The 17,824-nt window shown below is 45.8% G+C and overlaps 1 protein-coding gene across 11 annotated transcripts in view; it reads left to right on the forward strand.

Moving 5' to 3' along the window:
* The window catches only part of RBMS3 (RNA binding motif single stranded interacting protein 3), a 599,905-nt gene that overhangs the window by 161,782 nt on the left and 420,299 nt on the right, over positions 1-17,824 (forward strand). For all 11 annotated transcript variants that reach the window (XM_064169766.1, XM_064169760.1, XM_064169764.1 and 8 more), the window contains one exon: positions 8,419-8,477. In XM_064169766.1, the coding sequence (XP_064025836.1) occupies positions 8,419-8,477 (59 nt within the window). The remainder of the gene's footprint in view (positions 1-8,418; positions 8,478-17,824) is intronic.

Here is a 17,824-nt window from a genome sequence, read left to right on the forward strand (position 1 = left end):
TGATATGCAATACCATAGCAGTGTTTGGAATAGCTTCAGTGCTGAGAAATACAAATTCAACATGAATAGAGAGACCTAATTCAGAATAAACAGCATTTAGAATAAGCTGCAGTAGGAGCCAGGTGTCTAACTAGCAACAGAGGAAGGCACAGGAAAATCCCAGGCTTGTATGGAGAGTGCCACTTCAGGAGGTGGCATTTTATTCTGTCTTGGGTAGTGTGACAAATACGTGAGCAGGATTTGAGCTTCTGTCTACTGAAGGCAACTAAAGAACTGACTCTGATTTTTGTAAGCTTTGGATCAAGCACTTAAAGTGCACACAAATATAGTATCACAGAATCAGTCAGGGTTGGAAGGGACCACAAGGATCATCTAGTTCCAACCCCCCTGCCATGCTCAGGGACACCCTACCCTAGAGCAGGCTGCACACAGCCTCAGCCAGCCTGGCCTGAAACACCTCCAGCCATGGGGTTCCAACCACCTCCCTGGGCAACCCATTCCAGCCTCTCATCACTCTCCTGCTCAACAACTTCCTCCTCACACCAGCCTGACTCTCCCCACTTCCAGCTTTGCTCCATTCCCCCCACTCCTGTCACTCCCTGAGAGCCTGAAAAGTTCCTCCCCAGCAATAAATTGACAAGGAAAGGAATAAAGCTCTGGGAAAGATACCTTTGGACTACTGAAATGACAGACTTCTTGCAGGCTTGAAAATTGAAGTGTTTTCTGTTTCTGAAAGTGTGCTGTCTGTTTAAGTGTCATTGACTTCTGATTTACCTAGCTTGGTTGTCCAGGTACTGGAATCAATACAGGAAGTTCCCAGAGCCTGCACAATTTCACAGGGGAACAATTTTCCAGAAGCAGATGTGCATAGAATCAGAGATTCATAGAATGGTTTAGGTTGGAAGGGACATCAAAGCTCAGCCAGTTCCAACCCCTACCATAGGCAGGGACACCTCCCACTAGAACAGGTCGCTCAAGGACTCATCCAGCCTGGCCTTGAATGCCTCCACGGAGGGAGCAGCCACAGCCTCCCTGGGCAACCTGTGACATGGTTCTATGATTCTGTATCATTCTCTGTACAACCACCCCCACTGCAAAGAACCCTTTCCTCACATCTAGTGTGAATCTCCCCTCCGCCAGTTCAAAGCCATTCCTCCTCATCCTGTCATTACCAGACCTTGTCAATAGTCCCTCCCCAGCCTTCCTGTAGCCCACTTCACATACTGCAAGGCCACTGTAAGGTCTTCTCAAAGCCTTCACTTCTCCAGGCTGCAGAGCCCCAACTCTTGTAGCCTGTCCTCACAGCAGAGCTGCTGCAGCCCTCTGAGCATCTTGGTGGCCTCCTCTGGACTGGCTCCAACAGTTCGATGTATGCAGATGAGTCTGAGCAGGAGACAGGACTCTTCTCCTTGCATTGCCTTGTAAATGCATTTCCAACCTGAATGAGAATTGCCTTTGTCCTTTGAGTGAAGATGAAGGTGACTCACATTGCAGTACTGCTTGATAGGTTGGGCTGGATGATCTTGGAGGTGTCTTCCAACCTGGTTAGTCCTATGATTCTAAGGTGAGATGCATTCCTGTGATTTAACAGCAGTAAATGTTAGGGACACTGCAAAGAAAAGGCAGCATTTTAGCAGTGGAGAGGTATTTAATTTGTAGGTATTTCTACATGGTTTGAGAGGTTTCTTTACAGCATTTTCTTCCCTAGGTTGTTGAAATTTCACAAGAAGGAAACTTCAGTAAAGCTACTGTGAGTTCCTTATTCCTTAAGAAAACATAACACATCTGCTCCAGGGGTGATTTAGAGCCCTGTGCTTAGGACTAAATGGTACTTGCCTCTTGTCATGAAAAGAAGGGTTGTGAGTATGATCTGTGAATGAAGAGTAAAGTAAATAGCATGATCCATACTCTGAAATGGCTGTTTGGGTACTTCTCCTAACATGGAGCTGTTATTCCACAGAGTGGTATGATGTGCTGGAGTAGTAACAGTACTGGTGGCCATCTGCATGTAGTTATTTTCTGGGGAAGTGTGGTTTTGTCTGGGGTTTTGTTCTTTTTGTGTTCACTTGTTTCACTCATACATCTGAAAATGGACGTGAGGTGATGATGAATAACAGGCCTGCCTGTGAGTCACAGGATCACAGAATATATCTGCCTGGAAGAGACCTGAAAGATCATCCAGTTCAGCACTTGATCTGTCACTGGAAGGTCATCACAAAACCATGTCCCTAAGCACCACTTGAACACCCCCAGGAATGGTGATTCCACCACTGCCCTGGGCAGACCAGTCCAATGATGCATCACCCTTTCAGTGAAGAAAAGTCAAATCACTACATGCTTAGCAGGTAGGAACTGCACCAGAAGACATTATTGAATATGCTATTCAGAGCACCTTTGGCTTCATCACAGACCAGCTTGGGGAACAAACAGAGCAAAGTAGTGGCAAGGAACTGTGCTAGTTTGAGCCTAGCTGGGGTAATTTACTGAGAGGAATTAGATGATAGGCTGTGAAAAGGAAACTATGCTGATGTCTGCTGCACTCATAGGCTTGCTGAGGTGGATAAGAACATGAACACAAACATAGACAACAGAATTGCTCTCTGGCAGATGACACCAAGCTGGGGGCAGATGTGGCTGGGTTGGAGGACAGAAGGGCTCTGCAGCAGGACCTTGACCACCTGGACAGATGGGCAGAGTCCAAGGGGATGGCATTCAATAGCTCCAAGTGCAGGGTGCTGCACTTTGGCCACAACAACCCCATGCAGAGATACAGGCTGGGGTGGGAGTGGCTGGAGAGCAGCCAGACAGAGAGGGATCTGGGGGTGCTGATTGATACCCACCTGAACATGAGCCAGCAGTGTGCCCAGGTGGCCAAGAGAGCCAGTGGCATCCTGGCCTGCATCAGGAATGGTGTGGCCAGCAGGAGCAGGGAGGTCATTCTGCCCCTGTCCTCTGCACTGGTTAGACCACACCTTGAGTGCTGTGTTCAGTTCTGGGCCCCCCAGTTTAGGAGGGACATTGAGATGCTTGAGCGTGTCCAGAGAAGGGCAACGAGGCTGGGGAGAGGCCTTGAGCACAGCCCTACGAGGAGAGGCTGAGGGAGCTGGGATTGGTTAGCCTGGAGAAGAGGAGGCTCAGGGGAGACCTCATTGCTGTCTACAACTACCTGAGGGGTGGTTGTGGCCAGGAGGAGGTTGCTCTCTTCTCTCAGGTGGCCAGCACCAGAACGAGAGGACACAGCCTCAGGCTGTGCCAGGGGAAATTTAGGCTGGAGGTGAGGAGAAAGTTCTTCCCTGAGAGAGTCATTGGACACTGGAATGGGCTGCCCGGGGAGGTGGTGGAGTCGCCATCCCTGGGGCTGTTCAGGGCAGGTGCCATGGTCTGGCCTTGAGTTCTGTGGTAAAGGGTTGGACTTGATGATCTGTGAGGTCTCTTCCAACCTTGGTGATACTGGGATACTGTGATACTGGGATGCTGTAAATAACTCTGGGAAATCTAATAAAAGCAGCTGAACCGCAAACGTGCAGGCAAGAAATGTTAACTTTTACCTGTTAGATGGCCTGGATGAAACAAGCAAATCAGTTCTGAAATGGAGGCTAGATATTAGTTTTTGTTGGTGGAAGTTTGTGTAGGAGCTGTTTTATGTGAGGGTGTTGTGGTTTTGCTGCTGGGTTTTGTTGTGTATTCCTTCCACGCGTCTGTCAGAGACCCTTTACTGTACAAGGTGAGCATGTTCTGGTTTCAGTGTTGTATTGGAAATGAATAATCTTTATGAATTATGAGTGCTGATTTCTGTATGAATATTAGTTTTTAATATTAGTATTAAAAAATTGGGGGGATTCCCTGAGCTGCTTTGGGTTTTCGGTCAACAGGAAGCGATTGCACAGGACGAAACAGTTTAAACAATCAGAACTTGGAAAACAGCAATGTGAAAGCAGGAAAAATTCTAACTATGCTTATGGAGTCTTGGCATTCACTCCAGTGGATGTGCTGTGGTGGTTTGGGTGTTCCCCACCCCTCCACACTTTGGAAATCACCCAGACTAGACTCAGCCAGCTCTGGAAATTGAATGAAGCTTAGATTTACAGCTGGCACAATATACAAGCAGATAGTTACAGTATAGACAGTTATAGTCAGAAATAGACAAGGTAAAAGGTAATGCAGATACACAACAGCCCTGCCAGAAACCTGAGTCCCCAGGAGGGGCTCCCAACCACCCTTCCACCTCTTTTCCACTCCTCTATTTTATCCCGGACTTTGTCTTACTCTCAACCTCACCCCAGTCCCAAGGAAGAATGGAGTTCAGCCAGGGGGTTGGGAAGCAAAGTGGATTAGTCAGAGAAATGGGGAGTGAGGTTAGAGAGAGGGATGCAGCTCGGAGCTCCCCAGCAGGAGAAGTGCTGTTATCTATGTTTTGATTCTCATTCTTATACATCTTAGCAAGCCTATGAGTGCAGTAGACATCAGCCTTGTTTCCCTTCTGCAGCCTGTAATCTAGTTCTTCTCACCAAAACATTCTAGCTGGCTTCACACTAGCACGTGTTCTCACAATGCCTTGGTCCCTGAGTAAGTCTCTTGTATCAAAGAGACTTTCAAACTTGCAATGGTTGCAGGGTCCAACACAAATATTTCAGGCACAGGGGAGAGTTGCTGCTAAGCCACTGGTGTCCAGAGAAGGGCGATGAGGCTGGTGAGAGGCCTTGAGCACAGCCCTACGAGGAGAGGCTGAGGGAGCTGGGATTGGTTAGCCTGGAGAAGAGGAGGCTCAGGGGAGATCTTATTGCTGTCTACAACTACCTGAGGGGAGGTTGTGGCCAGGAGGAGGTTGCTCTCTTCTCTCAGGTGGCCAGCACCAGAACAAGAGGACACAGCCTCAGGCTGTGCCAGGGGAGATTTAGGCTGGAGGTGAGGAGAAAGTTCTTCCCTGAGAGAGTCATTGGACACTGGAATGGGCTGCCCGGGGAGGTGGTGGAGTCGCCGTCCCTGGAGCTGTTCAAGGCAGGATTGGACGTGGCACTTGGTGCCATGGTCTGGCCTTGAGCTCTGTGCTAAAGGGTTGGACTTGATGATCTGTGAGGTCTCTTCCAACCCTGATGATACTGGGATACTGTGATACTGTGTTAGCTGCAACACATGGCCACCTTTAGCAAGCCACAGAAGAGAAGAGGCAGGAAGGCTCTGTGCAGACAAAGGAAGGCTCAGTGCAGAAAGGCTGAATACAGAAAGGTGGTTTCTAAGTCATCTCTCTTTATATACTTCAGTTTGAAAATCAAACTGGCGAATAGGCACCAGCACCATTGTTCTGGCCAATGAATTCAAAGCTTCCTGCCTCATTTGACCATGCAGGCATGGTGAGGACATCACAAGACACCTGACATGTGGTGCTAAGCACCCTACCCCTCAAGGCTTTTGTTGATTCTAGGATTCTATCTGACTCACTCCCAGACCCCAGCAGGACAGGAGAAGGAGACCCAGGGTTAAACCTGCCTGGCAGGATTTTTGCCCTAGCATGACAATGTAAATAGAATCATAGAATCAACCAGGTTGGAAGAGACCTCCAAGATCATCCAGGCCAACCTATCCCCCAGCCCTATCCAGTCAACCAGACCATGGCACTAAGTGCCTCATCCAGGATTTTCTAGACCATCTCTAGGGACGGTGCCTCCACCACCTCCCTGGGCAGCCCATTCCAATGTCAATCACTCTCTCTGCCAACAACTTCCTCCTAGCACCCAGCCTAGACCTCCCCTGGCACAGCTTGAGACTGTGTCCCCTTGTTCTGTTGCTGTTTGCCTGGCAGAAGAGACCAACACCCTCCTTAACTAGTAGTCATAGAATCATAGGAGAGACTTTTCCCCTCCTTAGCTAGTAATCATAGAATCAACTGCCCTGAGCCTCCTCTTCTGCAGGCTGCACACCCCCAGCTCCCTCAGCCTCTCCTCACAGGGCTGTGCTCCAGGCCTCTTCCCAGCCTTGCCCTTCTCTGGATACATTCCAGTACCTCAACATCACTCTTGAATTGAGGAGCCCAGAACTGGACACAGCACTCAAGCTGTGGCCTGAGCAGAGTTGAGTACAAGGGAAGAATAACCTCCCTTGTCCTTTTGTCCACACTGCTCCTGATGCAGGCCAGGATGCCATTGGCTCTGCTGCCCACCTGGGCACACTGCTGGCTCATCTTCAGCTACTGTCTACCAACACCCCCAGGTCCCTTTCTTCCTGGCTGCTGTCATGTGCTCTGTCCCCAGCCTATAGTCTTATACTCAGCCACAGATGCCATCCTCTGTGATCTTTTACATGCTTTTATGATACCTACTATTAACTCTGTATTTTTGCTCTTAACCTCTGTGAGATAAAGCCACCTACCTATTTTATGGTCTAATTGCTTAATGTGACAATTTTAGCTGCCCAAATTCTTTCTTCATCCTGCTGGGTCTATCAAATTGCAGTGTGTTATCATGCTGTCTATTAAAGGCAATATAAATTCAAATAAGTAGTAACATTCATCTTCAAAAGAGCACATTAAAGCTTCTGTTTGTCCAAAGCAGTTTAGAGTTCATATGCAGAGACATGAATGCATGAATAAGCACAGTTGTGTGTGTGTGGTGTGCATGCATGTAAAAAAAACCCCAGACCTTAATTCCTGCCTTTTTGTTAATTCTGGAGGAATCTGGTCTTGTCTGTATGAAAACAAAATCATTTAGCAGCTAAAAATGAAAAAAAATATTGTCAGGGAAACCTAATTAATGTAACCAAAGAAACCTCTTTATTAGCACTGTTACCCTGAAGTCCTTACCAGAGTTGGGATTTTTGCAGCACGGTGAGCAGAGGTTAACTGAGTGAATGCTGAAAGTGTTTGTTGAACTTGGGCTGGTTTGAGCCTAGCTGGGATGTTTTGGTGAGAAGAATCAGATGCTAGGCTGTGAAAAGGAAACAATGGTGATGTCTGCTGCACTCATAGGCTTGCTGAGGTGGATAAGAACAAGAACACAAACACAGATAACAGAGTTGCTCTCTGTCTCTTGGGGCTGCATGAACTTCTCTCTCTAACCTGTCTTGCTGCCTGACTAATTTATCTGCATCCTAACCCCCCTGGCTGACCCTCCAAACTCACCTTGAACGTAAGGCAAAGTCTGGGGTAAGGTAGAGGGGTGGGGAGAAGGTGGAAGGGTGGTTGGGAGCCCCTCCTGGGGCCTCTGGTTTCTGGGAGGGCTGTTGTGTTTCTGTATTACCTTTTACCTTGTCTATTTCTGTCTCTAGCTGTATAGAGTGTAACTATCTGCTTGTATCTTGTGCTAAGCTGTAAGTATAAAGCTTCATTCTTCAATTTCCAGCTCATCTGAGTCTAGTCTGGGTGATATTTCAAAGTGTGGGGGTGTGTGGCCGTTTGAGCTGATCCTCTAGCTCAGACATAGGGGAGAGATGAACATTCCAGGGATAGGCCACTTAAATGGCAACAATAGATAAATTAATATAATTTCATTGGAGCATCAAGAGCTTAATGTCTAGAAGCACAGTTTGTTCTCCCCCTTCTCCCACTGGCTTCTGCTGCTGCAGCTTCGCCTATCTTCCCCGGCTGCTGTTTTGGCTGCTGCTGCTTTGCTGCTTTGCCGCCGCTTGACCCCTCCCCCATCTCCCTTAAGCTTATTGTTTTGTTTTGTTTTTTTTTTCTTTCCTTCCTTCTCTAGTTATTATTTCTCTTTACATTGTTATACTATAAGAAAATACAATTTCATCTTTCCCTGACTTTCAAAAAAGGATGGGTTTTGTGTTGTGCTGAGTCGACTTCAGTCACAGTATCACAGTCACAGTATCACCAAGGTTGGAAGAGACCTCACAGATCATCTAGTCCAACCCTTTACCACAGTGCCCAAGGCTAGACCATGGCACCAAGTGCCACATCCAACCTTGCCTTGAACTGCCCCAGGGATGACGACTCCACCACCTCCCCAGGCAGCCCATTCCAGTGTCCAATGACTCTCTCAGTGAAGAATTTTCTCCTCACCTCGAGCCGAAATTTCCCCTGGCGCAGCCTGAGGCTGTGTCCTCTTGTTCTGGTGCTGGCCACCTGAGAGAAGAGAGCAACCTCCTGCTGGCCACAACCACCCCTCAGGTAGTTGTAGACAGTAATAAGGTCACCCCTGAGCCTCCTCTTCTCCAGGCTAAACAACCCCAGACTTCTCTCCGGGGGGCACCTCCCCCAACCCGGGACAGGGGACAGGGAATCATAGAATCATAGAATCAGCCAGGAACACCCAAACCATCACAGAACTGCATTGACAGAAGAAATCTCACTGGAAGAATCAAGCCAACATTTTCAAAAGCTCTAGATCTCTCCCTAGTCACCAGGTACAAACATTCCCATGCACATTGTTCAAGGTAATAACATGTATTCCTGTCGTTTTGCTTTCTCCACAGGTATGGAAAAATTGTGTCCACGAAGGCAATTCTTGACAAGAACACAAATCAGTGCAAAGGTATGTGCAGACCATCTGCCTGCGTGTCCGTTGTCTGTTGGAACGATTGGCTGGTGGCTTGGGTGCCAAGGCTGTGGCTCCCAACTGTGCAATCAAGCAATACACAGTGTATTACAAACATACTTAATAATGCCCAAGCTTTGAGATGTGTTTTCAATAGCATTGTTCATTAATTTTTTTTCATTAAGAAACAAAATGAAAGTCACAAATCAGAACAAGTATCAAATTGCCTTCAGCAGAAAAGTAAATGAACTTCTAACCACAGAGTGCTGCCTGATTTGAATGGTATTGTCAGTGATACAAATTGATTTCCTATCTAAAAAGGAGAAACCTTTGGGAAAAGTGTAATTGGTCTGTTTTTATGAAGTCCTGGCCTACACTATTAGAAGAAGAAAATATTCTTTATGGCATAAATACTTACATGAGTTGCATACCAGAATATACTACACTATTAGAAGAAGAAAATATTCTTTATGGCATAAATACTTACATGAGTTGCATACCAGAATATACTACACTATTAGAAGAAGAAAATATTCTTTATGGCATAAATACTTACATGAGTTGCATACCAGAATATACTACACTATTAGAAGAAGAAAATATTCTTTATGGCATAAATACTTACATGAGTTGCATACCAGGGTATAAAATGATTCCTCTTACAATTCAGTGCTCTTTGGCTTTCTTCTAATGTGTGAAAGTATTTTTTGGGGTGAATTATAGGATGTTTTGCATGCATCTGTATAGCTGCTTTTGTCTATATAAATATTGACTAAGATGTCTGGTCAGAAGAGCCATGAAGTTTATGGGGAAGAAGCTCTGCTTTAAAATCACTGTAGCTTTATGCTAGTGACATTCAGAATCCTTTCAGAGTGAGTTCTTCTGGTAAGAAACATGTCCTGGGTGGCCTTTCTCTATGAGTTAGTAAAAATAAAAAGCATTGCAGTGCAGCAGTATCCCTGAAGTGGCCTGATTAGGATCTGAAGAGAAGCAGCAGAGGAAATTGGAGCAAAGTCCTTGCAGTTGCTGCAGTTTGCAGAAGTGTGTGCCTTTTCCATTGTGTGCCACAGCAGCATTCATTGGCCAGACAAGAGAAAAATAGGCTGGAAGACTGCACTCCTGCTCTCAGAAATCTGGACAAACCTGGTGGGTCAAGGGCCATGAGAACTAGAGGTACTGCCCTGTGCTTGCTGGACATGCATTTTCTCTCCCTGAAACACTGTTCTGGCCAACTTCTGATAACCTTGCTCTGTCTGTATGTCATTGAATATTACACCAAGACCTGCTTTGGTTTCATGTTTTTGTTTGCTTGCTTTTTGTTTTGACTGTTATCATAAAGGAATACTTTTATGGGTTAGATGAGCTGGACCAAGTCCAGAAAGCCCTGGCAGGGTGGTCAGGGGTCACAGAGGTGAGATTTGAATGCTGGAGTTGTCAGGGGATTTGAATATTAGAGGCAGGGTGAGCGTGGAGAACTGTAAGGAGAGAGGAACTTGCAGCATGATGGAGCTGCAGAGATGCTGCGAGTCGAATGGGCTGTGAGCTTATTTAACAAGGCATATGAGTGCTGTGGAGGGATAGAAAAGGATTTTCAAACAAAGCAACCTAGCTTTTTCAATGTTGATAGCAAAAGGTAGAACTATTATGCAATAACAGAACAATTATACAGAAGAAAACCTATTATACCACATATATATATATATACATATATATATATATATATATATATATACATATATATATATATATATAATGGTGTTTTGAGGGGCATTTTCAACCTGTGCACAATGGGGTGGGCAGGAGTCACAATATTAACTAATAGCCAACTCACAAAGCTATTGGGTATTCACCTTTACCCAAATTTGGGTCTGAAGTTTCTGGACTCAGGTGACACATGCACACTTGGTGGAAGGAGGCATGGAAGATGTTGTTCCTGCTGCATATGCTGATCCTGACTCCAGTGGGCCACGATAGCTGACTGCAGGAAGCACAAAGGCTCTATCTGGTTCCTTTGATATTGTTAAAATGGAATATTTAGATGAACTTATTGCTGTTCTTTACCTATGTTTAGCCTTATTGTCTGTTCTTCTGGCTGTCTTAGGAAGTGCTCTTTTTTTGTCCCAGCTTATGTCATGATTTATGTTTAATGTGTAACCTGCATTCAGTGTGCAACTGATTGTCCTCCTCTGATCCTCTCTCTTCTTCACCCAAACTTCCCCCCCAACCTGAAAGTGTAATCCAGATTTAAGTAGGTTAGGTTGACAAGTGTTTAACTGTTTAACAAATGTTTTTAGTTGTTGTAAGGTTGTTAATGTAGAGTTTGCTCAGGTTGTTCTGTGATGTTGTGTAGAGTTAGCTGAATTTGAGTTTGTTGTTAAGGTTACTCTTGTTAGAGTTAGCTAGAGCTGCTCCTGTCCATGCTCCCCTTGCACTGCTTTCCTTTATGCCCCCCTTGTCCTATGTGCCACCATAGATCCCATCCATGGGGCAGCAACAGTGAGGCATGAGATGGATACAAGGGACTGTGTTTTCCTGCTTTGACATCAGTGATGCTGTGCATATAGTAACACTACTGCTTGGGCTGCTGGCACTGATAGACATACTAGGAATGGACTGATTAGAATCATAGAATCAGTCAGGTTGGAAGAGACCTTCAAGATCACCCAATCCAACCTATCCCCCAGCCCTATCCAGTCAACCAGACCATGGCACTAAGTGCCTCATCCAGGCTTTACTTGAACACCTCCAAGGACGGTGCCTCCACCACCTCCCTGGGCAGCCCATTCCAATGCCAATCACTCTCTCTGTCAAAAACTTCCTCCTAACATCCAGGCTATACTTGTCCTGGCACAATTGGAGGCTGTGTCCCCTTATTACTCCCGATGCCAATCTGTTACTGGATCAGTTTGGTGTGCTCGACAAAGCATAGTAGCAACCTTGACTGGTGGTTGGACAGCTTCCAATAGATGTAGTTTGCTTTTCCTCAAGCTGTTAATTGTCCTTCAAAATATGTTGGTGATAGTTTAGATGAAATGACTCCAGAGTCTTGGAATGCAACTTCCATATTTTTTTCAGCAGTCATATGACTCAAGAAGGAAACTGTCATTTCCAGAAAGGACTTGATGATCTGTGAGGTCTCTTCCAACCCTGATGATACTGTGATACTGTGATACTGTTACTGTCATGATCTGGAAAAGAGTTCTGCAGTTGGTTTCTTCTGGTGGTTCTGATTCCAGGTTGATTGCTTGCTGCTGTGAGAGACTGACTCAAGATCCATTTTAGTTTCAGAAAGTTTACTTGTGCTTCAGAGAAACTGATTTTTCTTGCCCACCATAAGGCTTTTTGCATTCAAATGCAAATTCTCATGAGGCAAGACAGTCAGAAAAAACATATCTTTAGGTCTATCTTCATAAATCCCCTACAGCCTACTTAATATCTCTAAATTCCTTAAAACTAAACTTAATATTCAGTGGCTATTTCTTCTACACCTTAATATTATACTTCCCTGTTTAAATATTATCACAGTATGCAGTTGTTCTAGCAGTTCCTGGATTGATAATTTTGGAGACTTTGGTAAGTATAAAGCTGATGCATTCCAATTTGTTTTCCCACTTATGTTTTTAAAAGTTTGAAGAAAAATACTCTTTGCCTTAGAATCATAGAATCATAGAATCAACCAGGTTGGAAGAGACCTCCAAGATCATCCACTCCAACCTAGCACCTAGCCCTAACCAATCAACCAGACCATGGCACTGAGTGCCTCATCCAGGCTTTTCTTGAAGACCCCCAGGGACGGTGCCTCCACCACCTCCCTGGGCAGCCCATTCCAATGCCAATCACTCTCTCTGTGAAGAACTTCTTCCTAACATCCAGCCTAGACCTACCCTGGCACAACTTGAGACTGTGTCCCCTTGTTCTGTTGGTGGTTGCCTGGGAGAAGAGGCCACCCCCCACCTGGCTACAATGTCCCTTAAGGTAGTTGTAGACAGTAATAAGATCACCCCTGAGCCTCCTCTTCTCCAGGCTAAACAGGCCCAGTTCCCTCAACCTCTCCTCATAGGATTTGTGCTCCAGGCCCCTCACCAGCTTTGTTGCCCTTCTCTGGACATGTTCCAGCACCTCAACATCTCTCTTGAATTGAGGGGCCCAGAACTGGACACAGCACTCAAGGTGTGGCCTGAGCAGTGCTGAGTGCAGGGGCAGAATAACCTCCCTTGTCCTACTGGCCACACTGTTCCTGATGCAGGCCAGGATGCCATTGGCTCTCTTGGCTATCTGGGCACACTGCTGGCTCATCTTCAGCTTGTTATCTACCAGTACCCCCAGGTCCCTTTCCTCCTGGCTGCTCTCCAGCCACTCAGTCCCCAGCCTATAGTGCTGCTTGGGGTTGTTGTGGCCAAAGTGCAGAACCCTGCACTTGGCCTTGTTCAATCTCATCCCATTGGCCTCTGCCCACCCATCCAGCCTGGCCAGGTCCCTCTGCAGGGCTCTCCTACCTTCCAACAGATCAACACCTGCTCCTAGCTTGGTGTCATCTGCAAACTTACTGATGCTGGACTCAATCCCCTGGTCCAGATCATCAATAAAGATATTGAACAGGACTGGGCCCAGCACTGATCCTTGGGGAACACCCAAGATCCTTCTGGAACACCCAAGATCCTTCTGGGGAACACCCAAGATCCTTCTGTCCAGTGGCTTGTAAAACAATTACTCATTTCAACAAAAAGAATTCTTTTACAGTTCTCCTGCTTATCTCAAGGTCTTAACCTAGCTTCAGCTTCTCAGCTCCTTCACCCCAGGCAGGGAGAAAAGCTAAACCCGAGTTTTGCTTTAACAAGACAAAAGATAAAACAGACTTTTCATGCTTAGTAGTACCTCATTAGCTGCACAACTTCAGTCCTTTTCTCCAGCAATTTCAATGCAGTAAAATAGTTGCAAAGTTACGTTGGCCAAGTTTTTGTCAGGAGGCTTGAAAGAGCCTACAAGCAGCTTCCCCCCTTCCCTGTGCATGTGGTAGGAGTAAGTAGGAGGAAACCAGTTGCTGCTTTTTGCCCCCCCTTTCTCCTTCTTCTTTGTTTGTGAGAGGTGGCCTGCTTGTTTTGTACCTGTTTATCACTTGCATCCTTTAACCAGTCTACAGACTCAAGAAATGGTTCATTGGGACCTTGCTTTATGGAGCTAAAAGAAAGTGTAGGCTTGTTTAAATCTGGAACCTGACTTAATGCCTGCTGAGCAAGCTCTTTGCTTAAAACAAGAACATCCTAATGCCGTCAAGTGATGCGGGAGGCTGATGGACAAAGCTACACAGACCAATGTGATCAGAGCAATGCCACATGGACTCCACACAATTCAACATGAATCCTACCAGAGACCTTTATTGTTTATTCTGACTCCATTTATATAGACTTGAGCGTAGAGCACACACCTACACGTTAGCATAACCTAGGCAAGCACAACCCAGTCTTTTACATACATCACACCTTGTTTTTCTCATTCACCAGATGTCCACTAGCTCTTCTCCCCCACGGGGAGGAATCCTGCAGCTGTGGGAACCAAGGATGAAATGCTCAGTCTGCTTGTTATTATTCCTTCTAGAGGTTAGGATTCCTGGTTTTCACCCAGGCAGCCCAGGCTCGACTCCCGGTGTGGGAATTTGGGGTGGCCTCTTCTCCCAGGCAACCAGCAATAGAACAAGGGGACACAGTCTCAAGTTGTGCCAGGGTGGGTGTAGGCTGGATGTTAGGAGGAAGTTCTTCACAGAGAGAGTGATTGGCATTGGAATGGGCTGCCCAGGGAGGTGGTGCAGTCACCATTCCTGGAGGTGTTCAAGAAAAGCCTGGATGAGGCACTTAGTGCCATGGTCTGGTTGACTGGATAGGGCTGGGTGCTAGGTTGGGCTGGCTGAGCTTGGAGGTCTCTTCCAACCTGGTTGATTCTATGATTCTATGATAACTTTCTCTTTTGTTTTTAAATGAATGTTTGTCTGGTAACCACTCCACAAACATGGCACTATGTGATCAGAATTCATTTTCTTCCCGTTGTCATCATTAAAAGAAAAACAAAGGAATGTGAAAAGATTGCAAAGAATACAAAGGGTAACATTTTGGGTGGCAGACATCTGGGTTTGGTGTTTACACTGGAGTTAGCTTTCAGATCATTGTAGTAGCAGCCATGTAACTGTGCACTGTAATTTTGTAGAAGTCTGCTTTCACAGTGTTGTATTACACAGTCTCAAGTTGTGCCGGGGGAAGTACAGGCTGGATGTTAGGAGGAAGTTGTTGGCAGAGAGAGTGATTGGCATTGGAATGAGCTGCCCAGGGAGGTGGTGGAGTCCCCACCCCTGGAGGTGTTCAGAAAAGGACTGGATGAGGCACTTAGTGCCATGATCTAATTGACTGGATAGGGCTGCGTGCTAGATTGGGCTGGATGAGCTTGGAGGTCTCTTCCCACCTTCTTGATTCTATGATTCTGTGATTCTATGATTACAGTGCAGGGCAGAAATACTGACTTATGTTTTCAAAGATGGGTCATAAACTCCTGAGGTATCAGAACTGGAAAGACCTTAAGGAGCTCAGGACTTGCTTTAGGGCAGAGTCAGCACCAAATCCACACCTGCTGGTGTTCTGTAACCTTTGTTCAAAGACCTGCAATGGTGGAAATTCACAGTATTTCACAGTATCATCAGGGTTGGAAGAGACCTCACAGATCATCAAGTCCAACCCTTTACCACAGAGCTCAAGGCTAGACCATGGCACCAAGTGCCACGTCCAACCACATTCCTTGGGTTCCTAAGGCAATCTCTATGTTCCCTCCCCTCACTATAATGAAGCATTTCCTAGTGTAAATGCAGTTTATGCCAGTTGCTGTTTTCTTACCCACAGTGAGCATGCAGAACAGTTTATTCCTTTGCAGCACACGTATGTGTTTGAAGACTGTTATGTGTCTGCTGTGTCTTATCCTTAGACTAAACACTGGTCCTCTTGCTTTGTCCTTAAAAAGGCAATTTGTTTTAAGTTTCTCATTATATTGTACTTCACCGCTCTAATTAGCACACTTCTTAGGTGAATACCTTGGAGACTGGCACAGGATGTCAGACAGCCTAAATCTTACCTTTTTAAATAGCATGGAAAGATTATTTGTCTTCTCTGTGTTGACATGACTTTCCTTGGCATGGTTTAACCCCAGCCAGGAGCTCAGCACCACACAGCCACTTTCTCCCTTTCTCCTGGTGGGATGGGGGGAGAATTGGAGGAGTAAAAGTGCAAAAACTCATGGCTTAGGTGTCTTGGTTCTAATTTAAATTTCCCAGAGACTCAAATATAGTTGATGGAACCAATGACAATTTATATGATGCCCTTCCCTCTTCCCCCTTCTTTCCCAAAAGAAAGGAATTAGATGTAGAGAAGGAAAGGTCAGCACAACCCAAATAAATAATCTCACTGCGATTTGGAAGTTAAAAGAAGAAAAGTTTAACAATAAATAAAAGATGTATGAGGTAGGGAAGTTACAAAGGTATAGGCAAGGGAAAACAAGATACAAAATATCTACTGGAGGTGTTCAAGCAAAGCCTGGATGAGGCACTTAGTGCCATGGTCTAAATGACTGGCTAGGGCTGGGTGCTAGGTTGGACTGGATGATCTTGGAGGTCTCTTCCAACCTGGTTGATTCTGTGATTCTATATACAACCAGATTTGATGGCAATAGGTTTGTCTGCCATGTGGGTGATGGCCACGTGGTGAAACAAAGAAGCAGGAACAGGACGGTGGTTGCTGTTGAGCAGGGATGTAGGCAGAGAGAGACAAAGAGGAAGTCCCCCTGCTTTTATGGATCTTAGACAGGAATGAGGAGTGGGCTAACCACCATCACCTCGAGGTGAGGAGAAAGTTCTTCACTGAGAGAGACACTGGACACTGGAATGGGCTGCCCAGGGAGGTGGTGGAGTCGCCGTCCCTGGAGCTGTTCAAGGCAGGATTGGACGTGGCACTTGGTGCCATGGTCTGGCCTTGAGCTCTGTGGTAAAGGGTTGGACTTGATGATCTGTGAGGTCTCTTCCAACCCTGATAATACTGTGATACTGTGATACCTGGTAGTGTTCAGACCCACCCCTGGGGAGGAGTCAGGACCACCTGGGGTCAGGTTCAAGGTCACTCTCCCCGGAGGGTTAACCCTGTACAGTTGAGGTAAAGGCAGCTGAATAAGTAAAGAAAAGTCTACACACACAGGCAAGGCAAACGAAGGAATTAATTCACCACTTCCCATTGGCAGGCAGGTGTTTGGCCCTCTGCAGGATAGCAGGACTCTGTCATGTGAAGCAGTTACTTGGGAAGACAAACATCTAACTCCAGACATCCCCCTCTTCCTTTTCCTTGCCCCTAGCTTTATATGCCATCATATGGTACGGAATATCCCTTTGGTCAGTTGGGGATAACTGTGCCAGCTGTGTTCCCTCCCAACTTCTTGTGCACCCCCAGCTTCTTCGGTGGTGTAAGATATAGAAGAGGCCTTGGCTCTGGTAAGCACTGCTTAGAAGTAACAAAAACATTCCTGTATTGCCAACACTTCTTTTCAGCAGAAATCCAAAACATAGCTGCATCATAGCTACTATGCAAAAAACCCACCTAAATCTCAGCCAAGCCCAGCAGACTGCTCTTTGTTGATGTATCTATGTAAATAGCTGTGTGCTTGAAATATAGTTATGTTTCTGAGGCACAGGGTGTTGCAAGAGAGCAGCAGTGCTGATTTATGCTAAGAGATTCTCTGCAGCCCCTGGATCTGTTATTCTTTTCTCCAGTGCTGCTGCCAGCCAGGCATTCCTTACTGTGTTCTCTGCACTGTTGATTGCTCTGTCCTAAGGCTGATACTTTGCATTTATCTGTATTGAATTTTACTCTATTTTTTTTTTCTTGGTTACTGGTTAATTTGTTAAGATTATTCTGAAATCTTAAGTCTCCAGAGTGCTTGCAGCACTTAGTATCCTCTACACTGTTTATAAGTGATTTCACTAACCTACTGGATAAGATATTTGGCAAAGAGTGAGTAACAGACACGGGGAAGTCTTCTGAAGAAACCATCTCAGTACATCAGGTAGTGCAACACTGAGACATCAGGAATGTGGGTTTTTTTGAAGACAATCTGCTAATCAGTTTGACACCTCCAGGACAGCAGCTTCAGCTAGATTGTATTTTTTCCACCTGCTCAAGTTCAGAGAGACAACCAAGTTTTAATTTAAATATATCCTATTTACCTATCCATAAGATCAGTAAGTGTCTGTGGTGGTTTGGGTGTTCCCTACCCCCCAGCACTTTGGAAATCACCCAGACTAGACTCAGCCAGCTCTGGAAATT

This window comes from Pogoniulus pusillus, chromosome 32 (genome assembly GCF_015220805.1).
Source record: "Pogoniulus pusillus isolate bPogPus1 chromosome 32, bPogPus1.pri, whole genome shotgun sequence".
NCBI lineage: Eukaryota > Metazoa > Chordata > Aves > Piciformes > Lybiidae > Pogoniulus > Pogoniulus pusillus.